Genomic DNA, 27,054 nt, shown 5'->3' with positions numbered 1-27,054 from the left:
GTTGACAGCAGAAACACATTTTGTTAGTGATGGTTCAGTTTCCAGTGCCTATTTTTACAAGCCACAAAATGAATTTCCTGCTCTTTTAGACCAAGCATGAAAAACTCAGAATGGAACCCTTGATTGCTTTTTCAAAAGGAATGCTTAAACTTCATGCTGAAGTTCAAAAATCAGAACACAATGTTTCAAAAATGTGTTCTGCAAATAATATTGCTCCTTCACAATCCTGGCTACTAAAACCATTTTCTGTTGTCCAGACAAACTTTTATTTTGATAACATAGATAGTCAAAAGAAGAATCTGATAAGATATTCTGATGAGAGATAACAGTAAAGGAGGAATGACAAATTTGCCACCAAAAACTAAAAACAAGATACATGTTAAAGGATATAGAAGACAGTAAGATGATACATACACTAAGTGTTGACAAAAAGAAGTTTAACACAAAATAATAAACTTAGAAGGAAATGAAAATAGATTTTAGCTGGCAGAAGGGGGACAGCACCACGTCTGTTTAACAGCAGAGGGTGAGAGAACAGGAAAATGAAGATTCAGAAAATGGCAGCAGCCTTAAGTAAGTAGAAATTGACTTGGAAGATTGAATAAAATAGCAACAAAGAATACAGGATGGGAGGAAGTGCAGGACAGAGAGAGCAGGGGCCACGAGATTCAATACAGTTCAATTCAATTTATTTATATAGCACCAAATCACAATACAGTCATCTAAAGGCACTATACAAAAACCCAGCAAATCCCTTCTGAGCAGCACTTTGCAACAGTGAAGAAGAAAAACTCCCTTTAACAAAAGAAACCTCCAACAGAACCAAGCTCAGTTTGGGTGGCCATCAGGTGGATTGTGGTGAGAAAGAAAAAACATCAACAACAATGAACAACAAATAAACAATGCACAGGTTGGTGGGGCCAGTAACTGCACATCAGCAATATACAGCTCCAGGACCAGGGATATCTGCAGAAAGTACAAAGAGAGAGAGAAAGAACAAACTACGGGAGAGAGAAGGCACAAAGGATGACAGGACTAATAATAAAGTGTCAGAAACCGTCTATGTGGGGACAGAAACGGTAAAGGAAAGACGAGAACACACCCAAAGGTGAGCCATGCTCATATTATGGAACAGTGCCATCATGGTTGGAACAGGTTAATAGAATAATTAATATCTTTCCACCAGGGCCAACAACCATAGACCATAGTTGAGTAGTCAGAAAGAAATATAAAAAGAGAAAATGTGAGTAGCGCACAAGCTAAAAGTAAGTTTTACGTAGCATAAACATGAACAGAAAATAATCTCCCTAACCAAGCCATACCTAAGTACCTAAAAAGACTAGCCGCAGGTAAACTTCACTTGTCCCTAATATTTTCAACGGTTTGAAATGCCCAGTAAACATAAAGTATTAAACCTATTTTCCCATTTAGTTGAAAACCAAAGTGTACTTTTGACTAGTAGTGTATAAAGTAAAATAATTCTTCAATGTGTTTACTTTCCCACAACTTTGAGAGTACATTTTGACTGACATGGACAATGATTTTTGTTAACAATAGTTTGGCTGTGGTGACAACTATCATCTGTTAATTAGCAACTATGTCTGCCTTCGCTAATGATGTATCTCTGCTGTAACAGACATACAGCATGTTACTTCAACGAACCTCTGGGGCATGATTCAACTGACAGATGCGCTCAGTTGTCAACTTGCATGTAGTCTGTCCTCCAAGCATATTTACTGCAAACTCAGAAATGTTGTTCATCTGATATACAAACCCAAAGTCTGAAATGATGGGACAAATGAGAAATGATCAGAACAAGGAATGTGTCATTTTGTTTTGTTCTTTTTTATGTATTTTATGCAGTTCTTCCTTGCGTTTTATAACAAAGAGACATATGGCATATTTATTTATAACTAATATACACATGTTTATAAGCAATCTGATAATAAAGTCAGATTTTCATGATTTCATAGTGATGAAGATGAAGAGAAGTGAGAAAAAAAACTGAAAACTGCAGTCAGAAGCAAGGAGCTGTAAGGTTTTTCTGTTAAACTAATTTATCTGCTTAGATGAATTCACTGTTACTTTATTTCCTCCTTTCTGTCTTCATTCCAGTGAAACACAACTGAACCTTAACCCCTGGCATCAGATGTAAAAGAGTATAATTAATGCAGTTGGTTAGATCAGAACCGCTCACAGATAGTCAAGCAGACACATTTATTTTTATTTATTTATTTACAATTTTGAAGACCTTATGGCCAGTTTAGCTGCCAGGGAAGCTGAAAACAACACAAAAGAAGCTACCTTTTTAAAGACTAGTCTACCAGTTTGTTTGACCATAGTGAATATGGCTTGTGATTCTGAACACAAACAATCAAAGCCCAACCACTGATGCAAGCAACCCCATGGTGTTTGACCTGTAACACCAGCAGCTTCCTTCAGCCAATTAGATCTGTTTTAAAAACAGAGTAACAATGTGGTAATCATTTCCTTCTGAATTACTAGTGTCTGAGACATCAGAGACACATTCATTAATGGACAAATAATTAATAGACATCTAAAATGTATCTAAATAATAATAATAATAATCTGTGCAACAAAATTATGCTCAGTTAGGCATCACAATCCTGGTTAAACTTGTAATGCAACATAACAAACATCATTTACTGTTGACTGGTTTGTTCATAATCATTTTATTGTACATTTCAAAAAGTGATTGAAAGAATGCCTGCAGAGAAAGACAACAGAAAGGTGAGGAGAAATTAAAGAAAAAAAAACTGTAAGAGATAGTTCCTCTGCCAACTTGAATGAAAAAAATGAAGACTGATTGGTCACATTTGCATTAATTCATTTAAATTTTGCGTACATTTTTAATAAGGGAAATGTCTATAAGAAGACAAAATAAGCAAACAAGAAATAGCAATAGAAATAAAGAATAGACGTACAATACAAAAAGACTAATACAATAAGGCTCCAGCAGATCCCTGTGACCCTAAATAGGAATAAGCGGGTACAGATAATGGATGGATGGATAAAATACAATAAAATATAATAAAACTATAAGCATAAAAACGAAAGTAAGTAACACGCATTTGTTAACTAATAGGGTAAGATAGTCCTGTAGCCACATATAACCTAATAAAATGGCCTAATGCCTTCTACTGCAACTATGAATAACAGTCTACTACTACTACTGAAAATAATAATAATAATAATTATTATTATTATTACAATATTAATCATTATAATATAACTCTATTATTATATTCTCTCTATATATATTCTATTCTACTATATAGTAGAAGTAAATCCTGGCAAAATCCTGGAACTCTTTAGCAACTTTCACTCAGGGAAAGTATATTTTATTTTCTTTTGGATATGACAGAAATTCATATAGATAATGTGGCCTTGAAGAGGGTCATTTTAAAATGTCTTTCTTGGAGTAAATATTAAAAACACTTGTAATAACTGGAAAACACTTGTTTAATATGAGTTCTTCAAAAATTGCATTATTGGAAAAGCAAGATGTGTGTGTGTGTGTGTGTGTGTGCGTGTGTGTGTGTGTGTGTGTGCGCGTGTGTGTGTGTGTGTGTGTGTGTGTGTGTGTGTGTGTGTGTGTGTGTGTGTGTGTGTGTGTGTGTGTGTGTGCGTCTGTCTGTGTGTGTGTGTGTCCCTAAACCATGTTTTTTCTGTGGGGACTGGAGCCTGTTTTCACAGTGACATGAAGATTCAGCTTCCTCGTGGGGACCAAATCCAGCAACTGTGGTGTGTTAACTTCTCTTAGCCAGCAACTGATAATATCATTAGCAGGACAGATGTGTCACCCGCTAGTGATGAATAAATGTAATGTCAGACTGACTAATGAAGTGAAACAAGCTGACCAGTCCAGTCTTCATCAGCTTAGTTTATAATGAGTGCATTAATTGTGCATGACATATCTGTATCCAATGGAATGGTCAAACAGCATGTGTAGGTAAACACTAAATCAATTTCTGTTTTCAGTGGGACTTTTGGTAAGTTGTAATTAAACAATTTATAGATCAGTTTTAAGTGCTTAGAATGAACTTTTAGTTTGCCAGGTTGTGTATGTTCTGTCTTGTTGATGAGTCCTTATCCTAACCACAAAATTAATTAATGCTCATCAGCTTCCCACTTTCTTTTAACCCATCAGTCTGCAGCTATACTGTAAGTCATTAAGGAGCGGTAAATCTGCTGTAACATCTTAAAAATTCATTAACAAATTGTTATAAGTTTTGCTTTCTAATTACTTTATCGTAATTATAAATGTTAACTGTTTAATTAAAGTTTTGTTACATAACCTTGTGAATTTTGCATTTACCAGTGTGAACACACCAGTTACTAACCAGCAAGAGAGATTTTTCCTTAACCGTCAACCCTCTAAACACCTTTAAATGTGCTTGAATTCCTTTTGTATAACATACTTTTTGACACACATCATTCCAATACTGCCACTCCAGTTTATCTGTGTTTTTAATGCTATCAGCAGCCAGTTTGTTTTTTAAATGAAATGACTCACAGGACCACTCATATCACAACAGGTATAAATATGAGGGGAAATGATGCACTGCTAATTAAGAAAACAAACATTCACACACAAATAACCACACACTTACTTTCTCTAGCACAGTGCAAGTGCATTCTCACGAGTACAAACAGACTCATTTACATTACATACAGGCTTTGCACATTAACATGCACACACATACTGTATACATATATACAAAGGTATACACACTGACACACGTTTACATGTACACACACATGTACACATTGCATGCAGTGAACATGCACACTTTTTTCTGCATTGTTTGACATACACTAATACACACACATGCTTTTATAGCCCTTGCTGGTGTGTAACAACCCTGTTAACACCAGAGGCTGGCTGTGGAGGAGGAGGAGCACGGTGAGGAGGGGGCTCGTGTTATGCAGAGTGGTGATTGGTCGTTGCCATGCCAACAAGGGAGGGCCAAAGTCAGAGATTGGTGGGGGTGGAGCCCCAGGCTGGTTATAAAATGCTTCACAGCAGCAGTTTCTCCTCTCCTGAGCTGTCTCCACTGTATTTTTGCCTCTTTATTTAGTCGTTCCTGTTATATGACCAGTGAGACGGCTGACAGTGCTCTGCGTGGAGGACGGAGGGAGGGCAGAAGAGTGAACTGTCAGAGGGATTTGTGGAGGGGTCGGTCCATTTTCCCCTTTCTACTACCAAGACGTCTCTCCATCACTGTGATAGAACTGTCTGTATCTTGTGGATTTATCTCTGTGTGAGTGACACCTGGGAAGGCGAGGGAAACCTGAGCAGTGAGGCAGCAGTTAGCCCCCCACTCCAGCTACCCTGTGTCTGTGGATGACCTCTGCTCCTCTGTAAGTACAGTAGCTCTGCTGCAGCCAAATCCACTTGTTTATTTTTAAAATTAAGACATACCCACCTTACAGTAAGAGCCATGGGTCAGGGTAGGCAAAGGCAGCAGTACATGCTTTTTGTTTGTTAATTTGTTTTTTGTAGTGTGGTATGTTTTATGATTTTTATTATTTCCTCATTAGCTCTCAGGACATCTCAGGAGTCATGTTGTGTTCCACTGGAGCCCTTAATACTTTATCACGCTCTTTTTGGATTCCAACTTCACCTTAAGGTTGATCTTTAATAGTGATCTGTAATGAAATTCAGAGGTTACGTCACAGTCATCCAATTGATGTAAACTGGGTGACAACATTTAAAATATGCACGTGATACATAATGTAGACTATTTATAACATCTGTCATTATATAATATATAAATGCAAAGCAGACAAACAGATAGTGATGGCAAGACAGATGGTTTATTCAAAAATTGTGAAATGTCTGTACCTGCTTCTGTTTTGTGCCCACCACTGTAAAAAAAGAAAAGAAAAAAAAACATCTGAAACCCCTAGCACCCACCCACCTTTCTCCTGTCTCATGGGCCTCAGGCATTAGAAGTCACATGTAAAGTAACACTGGAATAGTAGAAGGGCCACTTAAATACAGAAAAGTCCATCCATAACCAATGTGCACAGCACTGTTTACCTGTAAGCGCCTGTGGGCATGACTGCGGGTGTGTGTGCAGTATCTGTGTGCTGGTATTACTCAAGTTGTTTATTTGTTTACACACTTGCATTTCCATTTCCTTCTGTGGACAAAAAGGAAGTCCCCAATATGTAAATCATTAAAGTAATGGTTATGCTTAGATTTGGGGTAGGTCTTTGGAAAATGAATCAATGTGATGTCCTCTGAAGTGATGAAAATATGTGTGTGTGTGTGTGTGTGTGTGTGTGTGTGTGTGTGTGTGTGTGTGTGTGTGTGGTGTGTGTGTGTGCATGTTTTTCCTACATCGGGGGGACTGAAACCTGTTTACACAATTACATGTGGGAACTTGGCTTACTCGTGGGAATCACATCCAGGCTCCAACCATATAAATCACAGAATTTTAAAGAAACAACTTGGTTGAAGGTCAGTGTGAGGCTAGAGTTAGGCAGGTTGTGGTTAAGGTTAGAGCAAGTTACCAGGAAGAAAATGACGTATAAAAATAAATGTGTTTTGTGTGTGTGTGTGTGTGTGTAGTGTATATACTCAAAACTAGTTCCCTTTTCCATATCTTTATCATGCATTCTTGAATCATGCAGAGTTTAGCCTTGCTGTAGCATCATCTGTAACAACTCTTTTTAAAAGCATTGCATGTGGAACACACCAAGAGCCATGAATTAAAGTGTCAGCTCATTATTATAATTGTTTTTGGAACTTCAAATGCATCAAAATGAACATATATTTTTTTCCTTTTGATCTTATTAACATGCATAATTTATTTGAATTTATTTAAAAACTGTCATTCTAATGCAGCTATGACATTTGATAATCATACAAGCAGATTCTTACAACTGCAGTTGTCCAATTAGTCAATCACTGACTAGACATGGCATGTCTTTAGCTTTCACGGTATACCATAGGAGTGATATTTAGTATACAAAATGTTCACAAGATGAGTTTTTTTTTCCAAACTCAAAGTACAAGGACAAAGGTATATGGAATGGATTAAACAAAGATCTATTTATTCTGATATACACACTTCAGTGTTTTGTGGTGCTGCAGTATAAGACCGATCACCTTTAAGACCAACATATTTACAGCATGGGAGTTAGTCAGCCTCCTCGTGGGGACCAAATCCAGCAACTGTGGTGTGTTAACTTCTCTTAGCCATCAACTGATAATATCATTAGCATGGGAGTCAGTCCTACATGTAACTACATTAAAGTTTAGGCTACCCTTTGCAGCTCTGCCCTGCTCTAGTGGATTTAAATTTAATCTGATATCAAAATCATTCAAACATCAAGCTTACCTGAGACAGCACTTTCATTGATTAGTCTGCATGCTCAATTCTTTTTCTTTTGTAAAAGTAAAACCTATTATTTTAAAAGGTGAACAAAAGGATAACTGCACTCTTGTCAAACTAAGTCATTTTTTATGGCAAACATCCACATAGTGTTATAAACAAAAAATAAACTGTCTGATCCTGCTCAGTGGTCACTAATGTAAAATGAGAAAGCTGCTTTTGTCAAACAAATGTAGACACCATGTCACTAAATATGTGCTTCTTACTGCCCCTTTTCAATCTTTTCCATCTTTGTGTCATTTCTATTAAAGTATGTACCATCTTAATAATACTGTAGGTTCCAGTATAACAGCAGCAGAGTCCATGTATATATGTACATGATGACAGTACAGTTACATTTCTGAATAGCTAGCCTCTGAGAATAGTTGTTACTATTATTTGGAGGCTATAGTAGTGATCTTTTTCCTTAGTATGCTGCAGCTGAGGCACAATACTAGCATTTACGTAAGCCGGTTTTTACTGAGTCCAAGATTCATCACACAGTCCCAGACCCACTCAGCCACGATAATGTGAAAATAGACCCATGCCGTATTCAACAATAGCCCTGGCACCAGCACAAGCGCTTCTCACAGAGGAACAAACACATGCAAACATTTGGTCAAACACACCAAATGGAAAGCAGTTCGTGATTTTCATAACACCCTGTTTTATGGGTATTGTGATTTAACTGTGAAAGGCTTCATTAATGTAAGCAAGCACCTTTTGTGAAAATAAACCCATCATCTCCATAACCTGAGACTTCATGGGTCCATGTTGAAATTGTACAACACAAAGGTTACTACCATAAAATGCAATATTTTGGCTCAGACTTTGCCATAGCATTTGTTTGAAGGGATTATAGACAGCATGTGTTTCTGTGGGATTTGGAGGATTCAAACATTACAGAATTTGCAGGTAAAGCAGTTTTTCTCCTATCATTAGCATTTTTTAGATTCCAACATATATAACATATAAAATTGCAAGTTGCATCATGGTATATTGTGTTTCCAGTATGCTTAACACCAAGCTATATCATTACGTTATTGTTCTATTTTCATTGGTCATTCCCTTACCAGAGGTCAATACATATTTGAATAAACTGGAACAAACTCACAGTAAAGTGAGAGCCAGTACAATGCATATAATTAAATAAAACCCACTACAGATGCCAGTGAGCACACATGACTTACCCAAATCAACATACTGGCACACGTTGCATGCACTGATACACACTTCACAGTCAAAGGTTGTTTTGTATTGTTTGCAACTATATAACATTATGTTTATATTCAGTATTACTCACCAAAATCTAACATGAAAATTCATAAAACATCATAATCATTACATCATAAAACATTTGCAACAACATTCTTTAAGAGTGCATTATTAAAATGCATGTTTGCTAACTTTCCCATTACCACAAGCGCAAGAAATTGGCAGAGGTAATGTGTATTATATTACGGTAAGTATAGTTACAATGTCATATCTAGTCTGTAAAAATAGGCTATAAAATTTCAGATCAACAAACCTTCAAACAAACCAATGCAAGCTGTTGCACTTTTCATTGAAATCCAAATGATTCTCACTAGTGTTTTACCCAATTTGACACGCTCCAAAACATCACAGTCAAAATAAAATACACTTCAATTAGTAGACTGGATTAGTATATTAGCCTTACAGCAGCTCTCACTGTGCTTCATAGTCGAAAATAACTTAAAAAGCAAAAACAGAAGAGAGGACAAGATCCACTTGCAAGGTTTCAGGGCTTTCAGTTCTGTCTCATTATTACAGTAATTGGAGACAAAACTTCCACGCACAATAAAAATACAATATCATAAGTAATGAGTATTGATATATTCGATACAATATATGACATGTTCAGGTTATTAGCTATAGCACCAGACAAGTTTTTTCTTTGTGTGCATGTGCAATAGTTGCATACTCCTTCCTGTGCTACAGCTACAGCCAGGGACGCATTAAATTACACAAAAAACAAAGCTCTAAAGGCCCTTAAGTATTGCTGGGCATGCTTTCCTCATTCACTCCCAATACACATCAAAAGCTCCTCACAGGTGGGTGGGTGATGCATTCATAGCCGAGCTACTGAGCTAATTAAAAAATTTCCACCCTCTCTGAGACAGCCAGTGCTTAATAAAGTCTGTTGTTTTCGGGTACACCAGACAGATACTAATATTGTGACATGCACTCTCTGGCTGAGAGAAGCGATTTTTTTATTGGTTCAGTATCCTGAAGTCCAGGATTTGCTTCTCTGGGCAGGAGGGTGGCCACTGCATCCACTTTTAACTGCTGTAATCAGTGACGTGTGTAGACGTTTTGCATAATTTCAAGGGGTCATTCTCCCAAGTTGTTAGTCTAGTACTGCAGCTGCGATGATGTATTAGATGCCAGCTCCCAAACTGGCACAAGCAAAAGTCACCTTAGGAAATGCATCTGATGTGCAAATGGTGTGAGGTAAACTGTGAGTCAGAGCTGCGCCTGTCAGAAACACAACCATAGACCAATACCTGAGGGAAAAGTCCCAAAAACCAGCACAACAGAATAATAACACACACATAATGTGACATAAAACAGCATTACAGCTTTAAAGGTCTGGAAGAATGGAAAAAATGAAAAAAAGATATTTAACTACACAATTCAGACTTCCTAAGCACAAACTTTTACCAGCTGAAAACAATAACTGAGGGAATGTGCTGTTTTGGACATGCACCCACATAATGTTGAAACAACAAAATTTGCGGAAGCAACTGACCAAGCCGAGATAAAAAAATCCAAGACATAACATTTTATGGAAAAATGTATCTCTCTACATTCCCAAACCACCCAGTTAGTCCTCGTCCTTAGGGGTCTCTGTTGTTGAAAAATAGCGCTTGGTAACACCTCTAATAAAACACACATCCCCCCTTTTTGTTGAAGTCTGCTTTCAAATGATGAAAAAAATACGACACACTCGAAAACAGACACATGGCTTGAAGTTTGAGATTACTTGGTGTACTTCTGGTTAATGTACCTAACACTGCTACATAGCAGTGCACAGCCATTTCCCTAAACTTTTTGATAGCAACCCACGTGGGACTGGTTCTTCATGACTGCAATAACATGACTGCTTTAATACATAAGAGATCAGCAGTGTGTTAGCGTCAAGACACGGCCTGACTGCTAAGTCCAAAACATGCCATAGGTAAGCCCATAAATACGAGTATAGTGAGTGTAGTGAAAGCTATACTTCAAAAAGACGTGATGTATTGAAGGTTTTTGCAGGTTGCCATCCAGAAGCCCCAGGTGAGCTTAATATTTCTCCCTGCCAGCAGGAAATTCCCAAAAACTAATTTTACAGCGTGTCCTTTTGGCTTCAATAAAGTAATTTCATGGTTGCAGCCACAACAAACAGACATTACACTGAGTCTGTCTGAGGATGATAACCATCTGTGTGGCTGCTATGGATTCCAAAGGAAAAGTCCCTCCTACTCAATTTCCTTTTTTTATTCCTTCATACTCTTTCTTGTCTCTTTTATCTCCCAAACCTTTTTGCAGTCCAACCCTGCTTTCATTATCTCCAGTCGGAGCATAATTAGCTGTGGCGTGCATCATGTGGTAACATATGTCAGTGCATCCTCACTTTCCTCTAATGTTACTCTGACAGAATTTAGTGCACTTGCATGTTTACATGTGTGTTTTAATAATTTGTGTTTAGGTGTTGGTCTATAGAGAGAGAAGAGATATTTACAGTATATAAAACTTGAATCTTCATAAAGCAGCAGTCTCAAGCAGTTTGCATCTTTCTATACTGTGTGAGTGGGAGTCTGTGTGAACTTTCATTCTGAATATGTAGACATGGTGATTATGAGGCAAAGGCTAGCATGAAAATCTAAAATGCTTTGTTTATTTGATCATCAAGTAAATTTCTAGACATTATGACAAACTTTACCTGTAAGGTTCCTGTGACACAAGTGAAGAAGCCCAGTGAGGTGGCAAGTATTTTTTCCTCCTTCTTTGTGTAACACCTCCGTAATGACTTGGGACTTAGACTTGGCCGATACCCTGACCTGCCACTGGTTGCAAATGCCATTGGTCTGCTGCCTTCTAAATGAATACATGCCTTAAATGAAGGAGTTCAATTATTTGACAATCTTGTCCATAGGTGAGGGTAAGATAGAGCCTGAGTTCAGCAGAGAGAATGGTGTGATTTCAGCAATATTGTAATCTCTGTACACGACATAGGGCATAGCTTCACATATCTCATCTGGTCTGGGAACATCTGGGTGGTCATGGGTGGCTCTAGGTCATGGGGTAATTGCCCCATGTACACTTGCTTCAAAACAGACCTCTAACTTTGAATCAAATTATAAATAAGTCAATTCAAGTCACTTTTTATGAGCACAAAATATTTCTCCTGGACTATAATGCTATATACAACAACACAAAAAACTACACAAGACTCTACTTATGAAAGAAAATATGTAACAAAATATATAAGGCTTTTGCAATAGAAAGCACAAAACTGATTTGCTCAGGCAGGACAAAAACTTGAAATGGACAGTAGTTTATATTAATGAGTATCTCACAAAAAAGAATGCAGATTTGGCCAGAAGAGCCATAAAACAATAAAGAATTCAGGCTACATGGACTTTTAACTGTAGAATGTATGTCAAAATGAATGAAAGACCGGAAGAGGTTAAAGTCCTGTGTCAGGAGCACTGAGCAGTTGGAAAATTTAAAGTTAACTTAAACATTAATTAGAGCACTTTTATGAGTGTCTAAAGAGTCTAAAGTCTAAAGTAAATTCCACTAAAGTAATTTATAAAATAATTTATAAATCCTTTTCAGAAGATGATTTCATCAATGATGTTGCAAATGTACACTAGGGTGATACACTTGAAAACACACAGGCTGAGCAAGCATTAAACACCTTTTTAATATTATTTTAGCAGTGTGTGATAAACATGCCCCAATAAGGAGACTTTCTGTGAGATCTACTAGGGCCCCTTGGTTGGATGATAATCTAAGGCTTTGTATGAAAGAAAGAGATCAAAGGAAAGAGGCAGCTATAATGTCAGGTAGCCCTGCAGATTTGCAAGCCTGTCATTCACTAGAGTAACATAATTAAATAGGCAAAGGAAAAAACAATATTATTAATTTAAGTTTGAGCAGTGTGAAAAAAATGGTAAACAGTTATGGTGGAGAATAAATGTATTTATGATTAGAGAATAAATAATTAAAATGTCTTATTACCCAACCTTTTGAATTAGTAAACTATTTCAATAATTACTATCTAAGCAAAGTAAGTACAATCAAAGATGAGATGCTCATAGTGAGTGGTAAATTGTCAAAAACAATTATTAAAATTCAAATAATTTCTGATAAAGGCTGCTGCTTTGTTTTTAAACATATCAAGGAAGATGGAATTGAAAAGATGTTCACAATTAATTGTGATAAACCTTGTGGAATTGACAATCTGGGTGGAAGACTATTTAAGATTACAGCTAAATCAATAGCTAAGACTTTATGTGATATTTTCAGTTTTTGTTTTCATGAATGTGTTTATCCAGATTTGTGGAAGATCTCAAAAATTATTCTTTTGTCTACAAATTGTAAAGAACCACTAATAGGGCAAATCGCAGACCCGTAAGTATCCAGGGCTTGAGAAAACTGTTGGAAGGAGTTGTGATTAAACAGATTCGACATCATTTTGCTGTGAAATGTATTCACTCTGATGTCTAGCACGCATAGAAAGAAGGCTAGTCTACAAGTACAGCAAGTCCTACTGATGACTGGTTTAGCCAAAATTGATAGCATATAATTGGTAGGATTTGTGCTTTTAGACTTTAGTGCAGTCTTTGATATTGTTGATCATAAGCTTCTACTTATGAAACTGTCAGCTGTTGGTTTTAAAAGAGGGCAGCATGGTGGATGGTGGTTAGCACTGTTGCCTCACAGCAAGAAGGTCCTGGGTTTGTAACCCGGCCTTTCTTTGTGGAGTTTGCATCTTCTCCCCATGCTTGCGTAGGTTTACTCCGGGTACTCTGGTTTCCTCACACAGTCCATAAACATGCATGTTAGATTAATTGGTGACTCTAAATTGCCCATAGGAGTGAATGTGTGTGGTTGTGTGTCTATATGTAGCCCTGCGATGGACTGGTGACCTGTCCAGGGTGTACCCCTGCCTTCCACCCGAAAAGAGAGCTGGGATAGGCTCCAGCAGATCCCGGTGACCCTGGTTAAGGAATAAGCAGGTATAGAAAATGGATGGATGAATGGTTTTAAAAGCTTAGCTATTAACGTTATTAGTAGTTACTTGAACTGACAGAAAACAATGTGCCATATTTAATGATACCTTTCAAATAAGGTAAAAGTTCCATGTGGTATTCCACAAGGCAGCTGCCTGGGACCACTGCTTTACAGTAAATGCATTAACTAAGGCACACATGGCTGTTTATGCAAATGGTACAATATGTTTGTATTTGTATGTATATATGTTTCAGCAGCTAGCTTAGATCAGGTCAATAGGTTGACATAACAAGGTCTAATATCTGTTTCTGAATGGATGATGGAGAACAGCTTAAAACTGAATGTTTCAGAAACAAGATGTATGGTACTAGGCACTAAACATTTTGTTTTAGAAATTTCATATTGCTCTACATAGCCAACTAGTAGAACAAAATAAGAAACTATTAGGTGTCACTATAGATGAGTGGGGGCATCTCAATAATCAGATGTAAGGTCCATTTTATGTCTGCAAAAACACAGAAACTAGTAATACAGTCTTTAGTCTTATGTTACCCCAACTATTGTCAAGTAGTTTGATCTGGTGCTGCCAAAAAAGAGCTTGATAAGCTTCAGACTGTAAGAGTAGCACTTGGCTGTCCTTTTAAAACAAATGTCAACTCAGTGCATCAAAGACTGTAATGGATGAGAGTTAATGGGAGACTAGCATGCAATCTTGTTCTGTCTTTATATAAAATCTGGATTTCACATAAACCCTTTAGCTTGTTCTCACAGCTGCTACCCACCAGTAACAGACATAGTTTTAATACATGATGAATCATAATCTTACCTTTACGCTACCTCTTCCCACAACTAATGCACTTAGAAAAACCACTATATACAGAGCAATCTCATACTGGAACATGCTGCCTCCAACAATAACTTTAAATAGAAACCATGTCAGCTTCAAAAAGAACTTTAAGCAGTGAATAATCCATATTTAGTATATTTAATCATTGATTTAACTGATTGTAGGAAAAATAAGCAGATTGTTAGACTGTTTCCAGTGGTTTTTGTTTAGTTTTTTTTTTGTTTTCTTTTTTGAATCTCCTTGGAACTATTATTGTTAAAGCAAATGAGTTCAATATGCATTTAAGTGTCATTTTAGGTTTTATTTTTCTGTAAGACTATGTGACATGTAAAAATGAACCCGAGGAAGAATAGTCTTTACTGTGGTAAAGAGTAATTGGGATCCTGAAATAAACATATAAAGAATTAGTAATTTTTATAGTTGCCATCAAATATTTTCTCTGAGTCCTTGAACTCTTATTTTGAGAGTCCCTAGTTTAGATAAACTCATAAACTGATTCACTGTTGTACATAATTTGCAGACAAAAGCTTTAACAGACATGAAACTGTTAAACTGAATCTGTTAAACAAAACGAGCACCATGACATCTGTTGATTGTGGTGCAAACTATGGCCTGTGATACAATAGGCCAGTTTGATGTTGACCCCAGTGGTGGTGTTATTCATGTCCCCTGAATACAGTAGGCCTACTGTTCATATCGGGGCAGGGGGTGACATGTAGACTGAAACAGAGGGATTTACTGTTGCTGTCAACATTGTTGTGCTGCTCATGACACTGTCCTTCGTAACATTTCTCTTAAAGTAGTTTGACAAAATATGTGTGTCACATAAGGGCAAATAAGGCAGTTATTGTTGTCTAGCACTGACCAACTCCAAGTAAAGATGGGATGGGAGGAAACAAAAACTCATCTTTATTACAGCCTCAGCCTCAAGACAAAGAGGAGACAAGAGCCTGATGTCATATTTCTAACAAAAACATGTCAAGCAAGCAATTGCTGGATTATTCATAACAGATTAGAGACAAGGTTGGTTTACTTTGTCTAGGCTTAACAGTTTTCTTCAACGCAATGTACAGAGCAATGTCAGCCAGAAGGGATTATCACTTTGGGATAAGGGCATGAGGATCTTCTGGTTGCTTCTGTCACTTAAACCATTCACATGAGTTGCAGACAGTGCAACAATCAGAGTGTTAAAATATGAGACTCTAAAGTTGTGCTTATGGAGAGGATTACTGGTTGTAAGATTATTGTCTTTAAATCTGACTCTAATTAAATTAGCAGCTGATATAATAACTTGAATGTAAAAGGTGTTGCTTGTAGTGACAAACACAGAGAGAATTACCACCAAACTCTGTATTAAAGCCTGCAGTCTCCCTCAGCTTTAAAGATTTGTTTAGTCTTTTAGCTAAGTGTTTTGTAAGCCAGCACAGCTTATGAAAAGCTCAGTGCCATGGGTACATTTTATGTCAAGCAAGAGCCAGCATGTCATAAAGATGTGAAGGACAAATGAACAGCTATGATGGCTCTGTATGAAGGTGAAGAATCTTCCAGCTAACACCATGAAAGTTTAGTCCTTGTCTATACACCAGGCTAAGCTTAATATCTTGTCTTAACTGGGGACATGTTCAATCTCACGCTACATAACTCAATAAGCCATATCTAAGGTTACTATACCTACAAAAAAATGTCAGCTTAAACTAACAACTCAAATAGGTATTATTTGAAAATACTAATTGAATATAGGTGTAGCTCTCATTTTGCAGTGGGTTTAACCAACCACCTCACTGGTATTATCTCCATTATATATGAGTACTGTTTTTGGAACATGGCTGGATGATGGCAACTGCAGCAAAAATTGGATTAGCCGTATTACACTAAACACACCTGCATTCTTTCATAACTTTCTGTGAAAGAGCAGTGTCAGCATCACTGATCTCCTTCAGTAAAAATTGTATGTGCATGTGTTTGTATCTGTGTGCACACTCTGTTGTACAAGCAAAACTAGTTTTCAGTTCATATGAACTACTGGAGCATATATTAATGTAACCTGAGGCCCAAAGTCAGTTTTGACCACATAATCCATCATACACAGATGACACAGACAGATCTGTGCATGTGCTTCTGTCTCTGTCACACACAGACACACACTCACATACACGTGCAGTCAAACATGTTTAAAATTAAAGAATGGTGCAAAGAAAAGCACAAAAGCATTATTACCTTGAATTATTTGTGCTCTACTTATTTATATTAATTTAACTTCAATTTAGTTTATTTCAATTTAAAGTTTAGGCTCTGTTGTTTGATTCCTTTTTTAGGCATTTTGATGCCTCTTCATTGGTGTACCTGTGAAAATATGACTTATGCTCCATGTTACTGAAACACCAGGTTTGGCTGCTAGGCTTAATAAAACAAACATCTCACAATCTCCCACATAATGTATCTTCAAATAATGGATGCATGTGCCCTCAGATCATCTTTCTTTCTTTCTTTCTGTTTCATTTAGGTTTTTTTCTGTATATGTCTGCCGTTTCCCCCTCCTTCCTGACCCTCTCATAGATCACAGCTTGCAGTGACAGCCAGAGGAACAGGAAGCTGCCATGCCAGGTTTCACTAGACAAATGCAGCAGTCAGATGAAGCTGTGGTGTCACTGTTAATGTCTGTCCTGACACTGTGCCAGAGCTGCATTTCACCAACCTTTTGGTCATTCATTCATTCAGCCTCAATTTTCCTGAGGTTGTGAATCTGAATGTCTGCATGTATCAAATCCTGACCCATGAGCCACAGTTGTGTAACTTCATGCCCGTGCTCTATACCTCTATGCCTGAAATGTGGATACACTATTAAAACTGTGTCACATTTCCTGGTGACTGTGCCCACTGACCTGTAAAAAACATGAAGCTCATCTGAACAATCCCCACTTCTTTTCCATCATCAGACCGTATTCTAAACAAGCACACATGAGGGAAATTTACCCGGAGCCAACATGAGCCAATGAATGACTGAGATACAGATTTTTGCTGAATCAAACACACTCTTTTTTAACCCCCCTGAGGCAACAGTCACTGAACTGTTCCACTGAATTTGGTTATTGACCAAGAGTGCAATATTTTATTTGCACTGGGAATGTCATGTTTTAATCCATCCCTCCCCCTGCAATAACAGTGCATTTACAAAAACATAAGTAAGTAAGTGGGTTACTTTTGTCTTTTTACCTTAATCTGATTTCTTCTGCTTAATGTACACAACAAACCTGGTTTCTGTAATTGTCACATGGAATCAGGTTTATTAGATAGATATCTCTCAAAGCAGATTCATTGCCATAAATACTCAAAACCACAATTCTAAATAATTTGTACATATATATGCATGACAGTGACTTCTGGCAGGAAATTACAATCAACTTAAACTGATGCTAACCAGCCTTGATAAGTTATGAGCAGTTACATTGGGTCAGGTTTATCTTTGGGAGCTGTTATTAAAAATCCCACTGACAGTACCATTAACTAAAAATAATCATTACAACAAATGGTGCAGTGAAGTCAGTTTTTAGCTGTTTGACCTGTTGCAAAACCACTAATTCAATAAATCATGTCTCCACAGCAAAATTATCTGCCGTTGTCTGGAGAAACAAATTAGTGACCAGGGTGGTGATATTTATAAAAAGTTACACTAATGTAACATTATTGAGTAATCTTCATAGTTTTCTCTTTATAATGGTAATGTTACTGTCAGTCAGCTAGCTTTTGTGTTGTTATGAAATGATTAGATTAAGGTCTGTGGTCAGTCTAGATGTTCCTTCTATATGCTTGCAAAAGACTTACCTGTTTCCCTCGAGCCAAACACAGATGGTGTCAGCATTTTAGTCAAGTAAATTAGACCAGCTTGATGATGCTCTGTAGTGACTGCACAGGTTGCTGTGGTAGTAGCAGAATGACACAGAAAGAGCATGTAATAGATTTACTAAGGCTAATTATTCGGTTGTATTACTGTGGAGCAGAGTGACATGGACATGGTGTGTGTGTGTGTGTGTGTGTGTGTCTGAATAAGTAAACAGTGTGTTTTCCATTAACCTCACACTTTCAACACTTGTGACCATGGTAACTGTACACAACAAAAATGGCGACAGCTGTGGATTAAAAATGCTGAGAAGATAAATATTAAACATGCACTATAAAATGGAGATTAAATGTCACTGATTGAAGACAAGACTAAATTGTCTTCAGCTTTTGTCAAATAACAAGAAGATGAAAACACACGTGAGTCCTACAAATGAAATAACAAAATTTCTTATTTTGCATTAGAAGAAAACAACACTAATATTAGAACACAGGACCCAATGAAGGTGTCTTCTGTGCTAACCATGCTCCTTCATCCCTTTTTCCTTGGCTAATTCCTTGTCAGGCAAACAGAGACAGAGGTTTCCTTAGGCCTTTGAACAAACAACAAATTCATTTGTGTTGTGAAAATTATATAAAGGACATAACCTTGGTGTCCTGGTTTGTACTGCAGCTATTGCCTGCCTACTCCATGTATCATTTATTTGATACTACAATTGTTTAAATTCATTTTTTTTCTTAATAATCTACACTCAGTGCCACACAATGCTAAAGTGAAAACAGAATTCAGTTTTTTTCTGTTTAATACATTTCTAAAGTTCAGTTTTCTCTTTGTCACTATGTGGCACTGAGTGTAGATTAATGAGAAAAAACTAATATAAACAATTGTAGTATCAGGCTGCATCATATAATAGGATTATTTGTTGAAAGCTACAGTGTTGTTGCACTAAGTATTCTTAGTATTACATTTCAGTAAGGACAGTAAATGACCTCAAGCTTCCATCTGTATTATTACATAAACGCACATATGGAAACCTACTATCCACTGACTATTTTCAAGGGCACTGACACCCACGTGTGTGTCCAGCATAGTTGCAATAAATCTGATTCTGAATTGAAAAATCGCAAAGATAAATCATATAACTGTTCATTAGGAAGGCATGGAGGGAACAAGACAGAGATCAAAGACGAACAGGGCCAAAAAAAAGTTGGTGTGTTGGTGCTGCAGCAATATCATGTGTGTATGTGTCTAGGAGGGATCACAGCTATGAGAAACCTCTGATTTTTTTGGCACCTCACTAGGAACAGATGCAGTTGTGAAATTGACTGTGTGTGTAGTCACAAAACCAGCCTCCTCCCTTTGATAAAATAGGTCTGATAGAAGAAGAAAAGAAGAAAACTGAAGCATGCTGAGAGTGTTGCACACACTGTCCAACACAATCAGGAAATTTCTCAGTCATGACCAATGCAAAATAGAGATTTGGGGTGGACTTGTGCTGAACCTTACCTGGGTGAGACCGTGCAAACAGCATGTTGCATACCCACTCATGGCCTCCTGAGCACAAACAATAGGCTGCTCTGGTTAATGGCATGATATTTATAGAAGCATTTTGATGACAAAAGACTTCAGGAAGCACGAAACAAATTTCAAGCCCACTCAATCTGCACATCAGCATCAGGAATGGATTTATAAGAAGAGAATTTTAATTGAGTAGTTTTGTTTGTGTGTGATCTTCTAAGTTTTCTTTCTTTCTTTTTTTTTTGCAGCTTCTGAGCACTTGAGATTGCAAGAGTTTGATTTTCTGTCTTTTATGACTAGCAAGTTGTAACTGAATCTGGATGACTGGGTCTTGTCTTTTTCAAAGTTTCAAGTCAGCACAAGCCAGTCTATTCATAGAGACACTATGTGGGATTTGTGCTACATCTCAAAACAAGCTGCCATTTTGAATAAAACCGCACCACACCATTTTTTTTTTTTTTGGTTTCCGTTAAAACTTTAGTATTTTGAATCTCACGTGGAGTTGGATCGGATCATTACAGTAACCTATTTTTTTTAGTCCTGGTCCCATCTCTGCCCTTTGTTTTTCCAGCACTACTTGTTCTGGACGTTTCTATAGAGTGCTAGTCCTCATCCAGTCTTCACATTCCCCAGATTTTCACTCCAACTCTGTCCTGCCTCCCATTTCCTCATTTTCCAGTTCTGACTGCCACACCCACTACACCTGTCTTTACTCCCCTGATCATCTGTCTCAGGTCAAATGTTTGTTTCCTTTCTTCACTGTTTTGTTGATTATCTTATATGCTTGCTAAAAGATTTGATTTTCTGTAGCCTCAGCTCTCTTGCTCACCCTAAGGTTTACATGTGTTCTGGACTCTTGCTGCTTGGGATTTTTGACTCTTATCTTCACCCCTTGGATTTGTTCAGTTTGGACTGTTTGTTTGCCTCTGACCCCACCTTGGACTCTTACCTTGCTACTGTTCCTTCCTGTTTTCCTGTTCCAGTTTTGTTTTGCCTGGATACAAAGTAAGCCTCTTTTCTTTCCCTCTCAACTGTTGAACTGCACCTGCCGCTCTTCTTGAGTCTGCATTTGGTCTCTCTGTTTCTGCCTGGTGTTTCAAATACAATTTCATTTTTTTGAGAGTGGTATCCTGTTCAGTAGTGATAATTTTAGCTTCATAGTGTACCTGAAAGTTTGTTATAATGCTTCTAATCATTTTTATTAAAATCATTTAAAAGAAAATTGTATAAGAAAAACCCTGTATCTGTTTCCATCTGTTCCAGTGAAGTGAGCATGTTACTAACTCAAATGTGGTTATAGTATTCCTCTTACAATCCGGTTTTATGTTTGGAAACTCCAGGGAAGTAGAACCCAAGTGCAGACACACAGGCAGCCAGACAGATGTAGTGCAATGAAACTTTAATGAAAGTGCCGACAAACTGAAAGTTCAGGTAAAGAAAGTGTCAGGGATACAGAGAAGGCCTATTCCAGTAACATTCAGTTCCAAAACAGATAAGCAAACACTCTGATCATGAGCAAAGGTCCAGGGAACAGACAAACGGTAAAGTTCAAAAGTAAATGCTAGAAGGGTATCAAAACCAGGTAGACAAAACAGGCTAGTACAGACTGGTGAGATACTCCACATGTAACATGAATTTCAGTCTGGCAGGGACAATGAGAAATGGGCTGGTATACTGGATGTACTGAGGGAATGTATTTAGACAGTCGCCCTGCCCACCAGCACGTGGCCAAGGCTACTGAGAACTGAGGAAAATCATCTGGTGGCAAGGTGAAAGACCAAAATGTTCAGGGCTGAGACAGGAACCGGCACTTGCACTAAAATCATTTGTTATGATCACAAATTATTCCTACACATGAGTCATACAAAAATCTTTTCTTACAATCAGTGCCTGTGTACACTAGAGGGCTGACTTTCCAGCCAGAGTTCTACTTGAACTTTTGTCATCAATATGCTCCTGTTGTTTTCAAGCATGACTTGAGATTTCTGAGTATAGAAAATGACATTTCCCAGAAGCCCTCACACAACATTTCACAGAACTCCTCATTCAGATAAATAGATGTATGTTACTGAAATGAAGGTACACTTGGAAAACTACCATGATAACTGAAATGACCATTTCTTTTAAACTCAGTTTTTCCAGTTCTTATTCTGTCCACCTCCTAGGCAACCCCCTTATCCCCCACCCACCACAAACATAGTCAAATGCTCTACATTTCAGACAAAAATGGAAAAAATCTAAATCTACAAAGAGTTGTGTGAGATGTCAGTTTTTAAGATGCAAGTGTATTGTTTGAGAGTAAAAGTCATAGTATAGTGTGCTGCATTCAGGGCTCACTTCACCACCTCTTTGGCGAAAGGATGCATATGGTATCAACACAGGTACTTCCTAAAGGAGAAATGTTGGTTTATTGTTCAAGCCACCATATTTTTCTCAGGGGACAATAAGAGCTTGAGACTTGTGACAGGTTGTAGTCCAGTTTTCTGTTTTTATTTATATCATGTAAAGTAATACACTACTGTCTAAATGCAACTCTTTGTACTCTTATGATTGTACATTTTCATGGGTTAGGTTAACCTCAACTAATTTGGTTACCATCAGAGAAAAGATGTATTGGATTCATCGGTAGATTTGCAAGGACTGGTGATAGGAAGTAAATATCATCCCTCAATGCTTTTCTTTTCTATTGTAAAATGTTTTCATTAACAATAAGTTTTAATAGCACAGTTAGCAACAATCGCCTCATCAAAGAACCTGAAATCAATCATTTGAGTGCAAACACTGTATAAACAAATACAGTACGGCTTCAGTTCAAAGTTGCATGAACAAAAGGCTGAAGATCATTTTCCATCAACATCATACTGATAAACACATCCTCCTCATTAGAAAGATAATTGGTCAAACCAGTAAAAAGAGCCAGCCACTGTTACTCAGCTTGTGACCCAAAGAGGTCTTTGTACCATTGTCTCTTAACACCACACCGATTTACTTGAGTGGATTTTTTTTTTTTTTAGATCACAGTGTCAACTACAGTGCACTTTTCTTCATATGAACTTCCGAATGAATGAAGTGAAGAATGAAGTGTACTTAAAATACAGCTATAGTATACAGGATATTTTCATTGTGCTGAGACCTTGGAGGAATCTGCCTCACTCCCTGTAGGGAATACTACCAGCTACTAATAGCTAGTAGTATTGATTTGTGTCCCCTTAATATGCTAATAGCTATGTATTATATGAGTGTCTTAAAGTTATAGACTTCTTTCATTTTGTATTTTTTGTCTATCAGTTAACAATACCTGGCCGGGGTTTATTATAGTTATATTATAGTGTTACTGTCAACATTTCCATACTGAGTTATAAGAATACTCCAGCCATACTGAAGTGGTTTATTGTTGCTAAAATTTGTTTGAAATAGATGTTAACTGTACCTTTATTGCTATGATAGATAAAAATTATTTAGGATCTCTGTTTGTCCCTTCTTCAAATACCCATTGAACATGAGTGTGTGTTATTAACAGCATGAAAAGGTTGTCATTTCTGCTTTTTGCAGTTCTGTGGCAGCAGCTTTGCTCTTTTGTGCTACCAAGAACATTTTATCTATCCACTGAAGTCACATGAGTTGAATTTGATTGATTTTTAAATGCATCGCCTTTTCAGAATTAGAACGCCCCCTTTTCTTTGCGCTCAGCTGTGGAATATTAGCTTCAGCCATCACCTTTTCAGCTGCTTCCTCTCCTCCACTCACTGTTCAATTTCTGGCTGCCACCCACACTTCTCTGGTCCTGTGAATGCCTTCATTATTTTCTCCTAGATCCCAGACCTTTGTGCTTATCTCTCACCTTTATGTGTTTCAGTCACCTCTAAAAATGAGACACATAATTAGTTTTGTGACATTATGTGATTTTCACACTCATTGAAACCACACGTCTTTCACCACATGGTAAAAGATTTAGAGCATCGTCATAAACTGCAACTTCTTAAGGTATAAAAGTGTCATGCAGTCTTTTGCAGCTAAATAACAACTGTCTGGCTATGCTGAGAATACTGCAAATAAAACCAGTTCTAATGTAAGTGTCACAGGTGACCAAGGCCATGTAAACAATACATCCTACTATTTTTTTTGTCCAGACTTTGTCAGGATCTTTAAATGTTGTAAAACGTTAAATCTTGAAAGTACAGTAGTAGGATATGAACTGTGGGGGCTGCAAAGGTTTAATGCCCCTCTCACAAAAAGTGAAATTAACATTTGAAAAAGCTTGTATCAAATGTCTGCTTTATAATTTACAGAAGCTCCCACATTCTCAGTATTGCACATATTAAAATTTGGTTGTTTGTATCAATTCTTCAAAATGTGAGATATAAACTATATGCCAGGTATCTTAGCATCAAACCTCTCATTAGAGAAATGCAGTGCATACAGATAATTAGTGTAAATCAAATTGTGTCATTTCTAGATTTAATAAGCATTATTAAATCAACCATATAAGTCATATAGGATTATGCAATGTCTCTTCACACCTGTTTCTAATTATTTTTCTCTGAACTGTTACAAAGATGACAAGTCACATCTGTCAGCTGTTGCTGTGGCACACCTGAAACTCCATATGCACACAAACCTACTGTTTGTGTGCATAAGCATAATGTTTCAAAAAAGCATTCACTAGCATATAAAAACCCCAGTACAAAATGCTAATTGCTAATTTTGCATTCTAAACTATCAGTGAGGTTTTTCCACTGGAAACTGTGTAGTTCAAAGCACAAAAGAAACTTCTCTTGTTGATCTCTCATGAGTGTTTATGAATTCTGGTCTGTTGTACCATTTATAATGATGTTACATGGATGTCTGTTCTTTAAAACCATCTGAGCTGCACTTATATTGTAATATGCCTTATAGGGCAGTTATTGTTCATACTAAGCTATATAAGATATACAGGGTGTATTAGATGCGCTGTGTTTTTTTTTTTTTGTTTTGTTTTTTTTTGTTTGCTTGTTTTATTTGTATGTATTTCTATGCATGTATTCCTACATATTGCACATGGTTCCTGATTAGGCTCAGGAAGCCATCTGACCAGGTACTGCAGCAGGCGGTGTAATTTGATAATGCACAGAATTTTCTCAGAGGCAATACTGTTGGCTATTAAAGCCTAAAAATAACAGGAGGAAATGTGGAGTCTGCTGTAATTGAACCAACCACAGACATCTCATTGCCTTTTACGATATAATGAGCAGAAACACATACACACATATGTACAAACCCATGACAGTAAAGAAAACATGGAGACCCCATGACACCACTCCCTGTGGCACACAGACTAGAGAAAAAGAAAAGAAGAAAAAGATGAGTGATAACTAAACACTTGGGCTGTGGTTGCGTAACCTACTGAGGGAAAGAGCATATTGATCAGCTGCTTTCCCGCTGTTTTCTGCCTCATTATCAAATGACACAGAACACTGTCTTTTGCTCTGCAGCTTCTGTCATGTAGGCAGTGTACCAGCAAGTGTATATCCTAGTTTTTATTTGTTTTTATGCTCCACTGCATGTTCTGTACATTGTAAGATAGATATTTTTTTCTAATTGTTTTGCATCCAAATCATCTCCATTTTGCTTTGTGATGGTAATTTGGCCTTCTGGAACAAACACTGCACCTTTTCTAAGAATATGTTCATGTAAACATTGATGAATTGGTGACAGTGTTTTTGGTGAAAGTCACTCTCTCACTTTCTCCACCCAGAGTCTGCTCGATATCACCATGAACAAGATGAAGAACTTTAAGAGGCGTTTCTCTTTATCTGTTCCTCGCACTGAGACCATTGAGGAGAACGAGTTCACTGAGCAGATCAACCAGTTCAACATTCGACACACACAAGGTAAGACCCTCTGATTTTATAAGCACATTCTAGTGTCAGGCAGAATGCCAACAGAATTCTTAAAAATCCAGGGTTATTCTGAACATCATTTTTGAACATATGTCTTTAAAATTGAGATATTCTGGTAAAATATATGCATTGCTACTACAAGGGTTAACATAAAAGCTGCACAAACCAATATGTTTTTTGTTTAATGGGTCACATCTCTACTGCTGTGCTTCATTCTCATTGCTCTCACCAACTGTCTTTCCAGCAGGAGCAGGAAGTTGTCAATTAATTTAAAACTTATTTTTGAAAAAGAAAAAAAGCAGACCGGTTAGTGAGCAGAACACCGGTGAGCAGTAGTTTGCAGCTAAATACTGTTTCTATTTCCTTAATAGTAGATCCCAAAGTAGAAAAAGAAATTCAGTATTGGACTTAAGCCACCAACATTCTTGTTCTGATGGGCTCAACAAACATAGATAGATATTTTATTCATCCCCAATGGGGATGTACAAATCTCCACAATTACCGTTTGTAATTGCAGCCAGTTTGCTGACAAGTGCATGGCTCTTATAATTTAAAACGTCAAGGTCTGCAGCCACACTGACTGCATGCAGTGCCTTGGTAATGACTGATTGATTGTTCTGTGGGCAACTCGTCTTCCCTTTCTTTTCAGCCTCCTTCCAAAAAGCACTGATAACCATGTAACAATGACATCTATAAACACCAGAAGCTGCAAATGTTCAGTGGCCAAAATGAGTTCCCAAATAATGCTAATATAACTCTTTCAGGGGTCTGAACAGGCATATCACCATTTTAATTATGTTGATTTCATATTTCAAATGTGGTCATTTGAACCAGCAGCCAAAACTATCTGTAGGTCTGCTTTGGATGAAACTGTATGAGTCCTGCATAAAATTTTGACAAATAAATGTAAATAAAAATAATGTATTTCACTGATTCTTATCCTAGCATTAGCTTTAAATTGTGTACTGCAATTTTTCATTCAAAATGGCAACAGTGTAGCTATAAAAAATGGCTAAAATTGCAATTATTAATATTAAATGACAATGTGGAAGCAATGTGCAGTTTCAGTTCGTTGTTTTGCTGCATTTTAGCAAAATTACTTCTTCTTACCAATCTCGCAGGCAGCTGTTCTCAGATAAAGAGCCAGTGAACATACCTGCTCTACACCAAACAGCCACAGGCAGATACAATTAGCAACTGTAAGATGTAATAATGATGTACTGTCATCAAGTGGTTTTGGCAGACCTGCTTGCATTTTACTGCTTGAATAAGTAATCAAAATCAGACAGCTAAAGCTTCTGTCTCCTGTGTGAAAATACA

General features: G+C 37.2%; 1 protein-coding gene across 4 annotated transcripts in view; it reads left to right on the top strand.

The window, feature by feature from the left end:
- Positions 1-5,142: 5,142 nt before the first annotated feature.
- The window catches only part of cdk18 (cyclin dependent kinase 18), a 44,846-nt gene continuing 22,934 nt past the window's right edge, over positions 5,143-27,054 (top strand). For 2 of the 4 annotated variants that reach the window (XM_026307926.1, XM_026307930.1), the window contains exons 1-2: positions 18,637-18,756; positions 25,590-25,725. In XM_026307926.1, coding sequence (XP_026163711.1) covers positions 18,745-18,756; positions 25,590-25,725 — 148 coding nt within the window. In that variant the 5' untranslated portion in view covers positions 18,637-18,744. Of the gene's footprint in view, positions 5,386-18,636; positions 18,757-23,751; positions 23,925-25,589; positions 25,726-27,054 lie in introns of those variants that run through there. The other 2 variants (XM_026307927.1, XM_026307929.1) reach the window with 2 other exon arrangements.

This window comes from Mastacembelus armatus, chromosome 5 (genome assembly GCF_900324485.2).
Source record: "Mastacembelus armatus chromosome 5, fMasArm1.2, whole genome shotgun sequence".
Classification (NCBI taxonomy): Eukaryota; Metazoa; Chordata; class Actinopteri; order Synbranchiformes; family Mastacembelidae; genus Mastacembelus; species Mastacembelus armatus.
The sequence above is the reverse complement of the archived record's forward strand: the minus strand, read 5'-3'. Positions and strand labels throughout refer to the sequence as shown.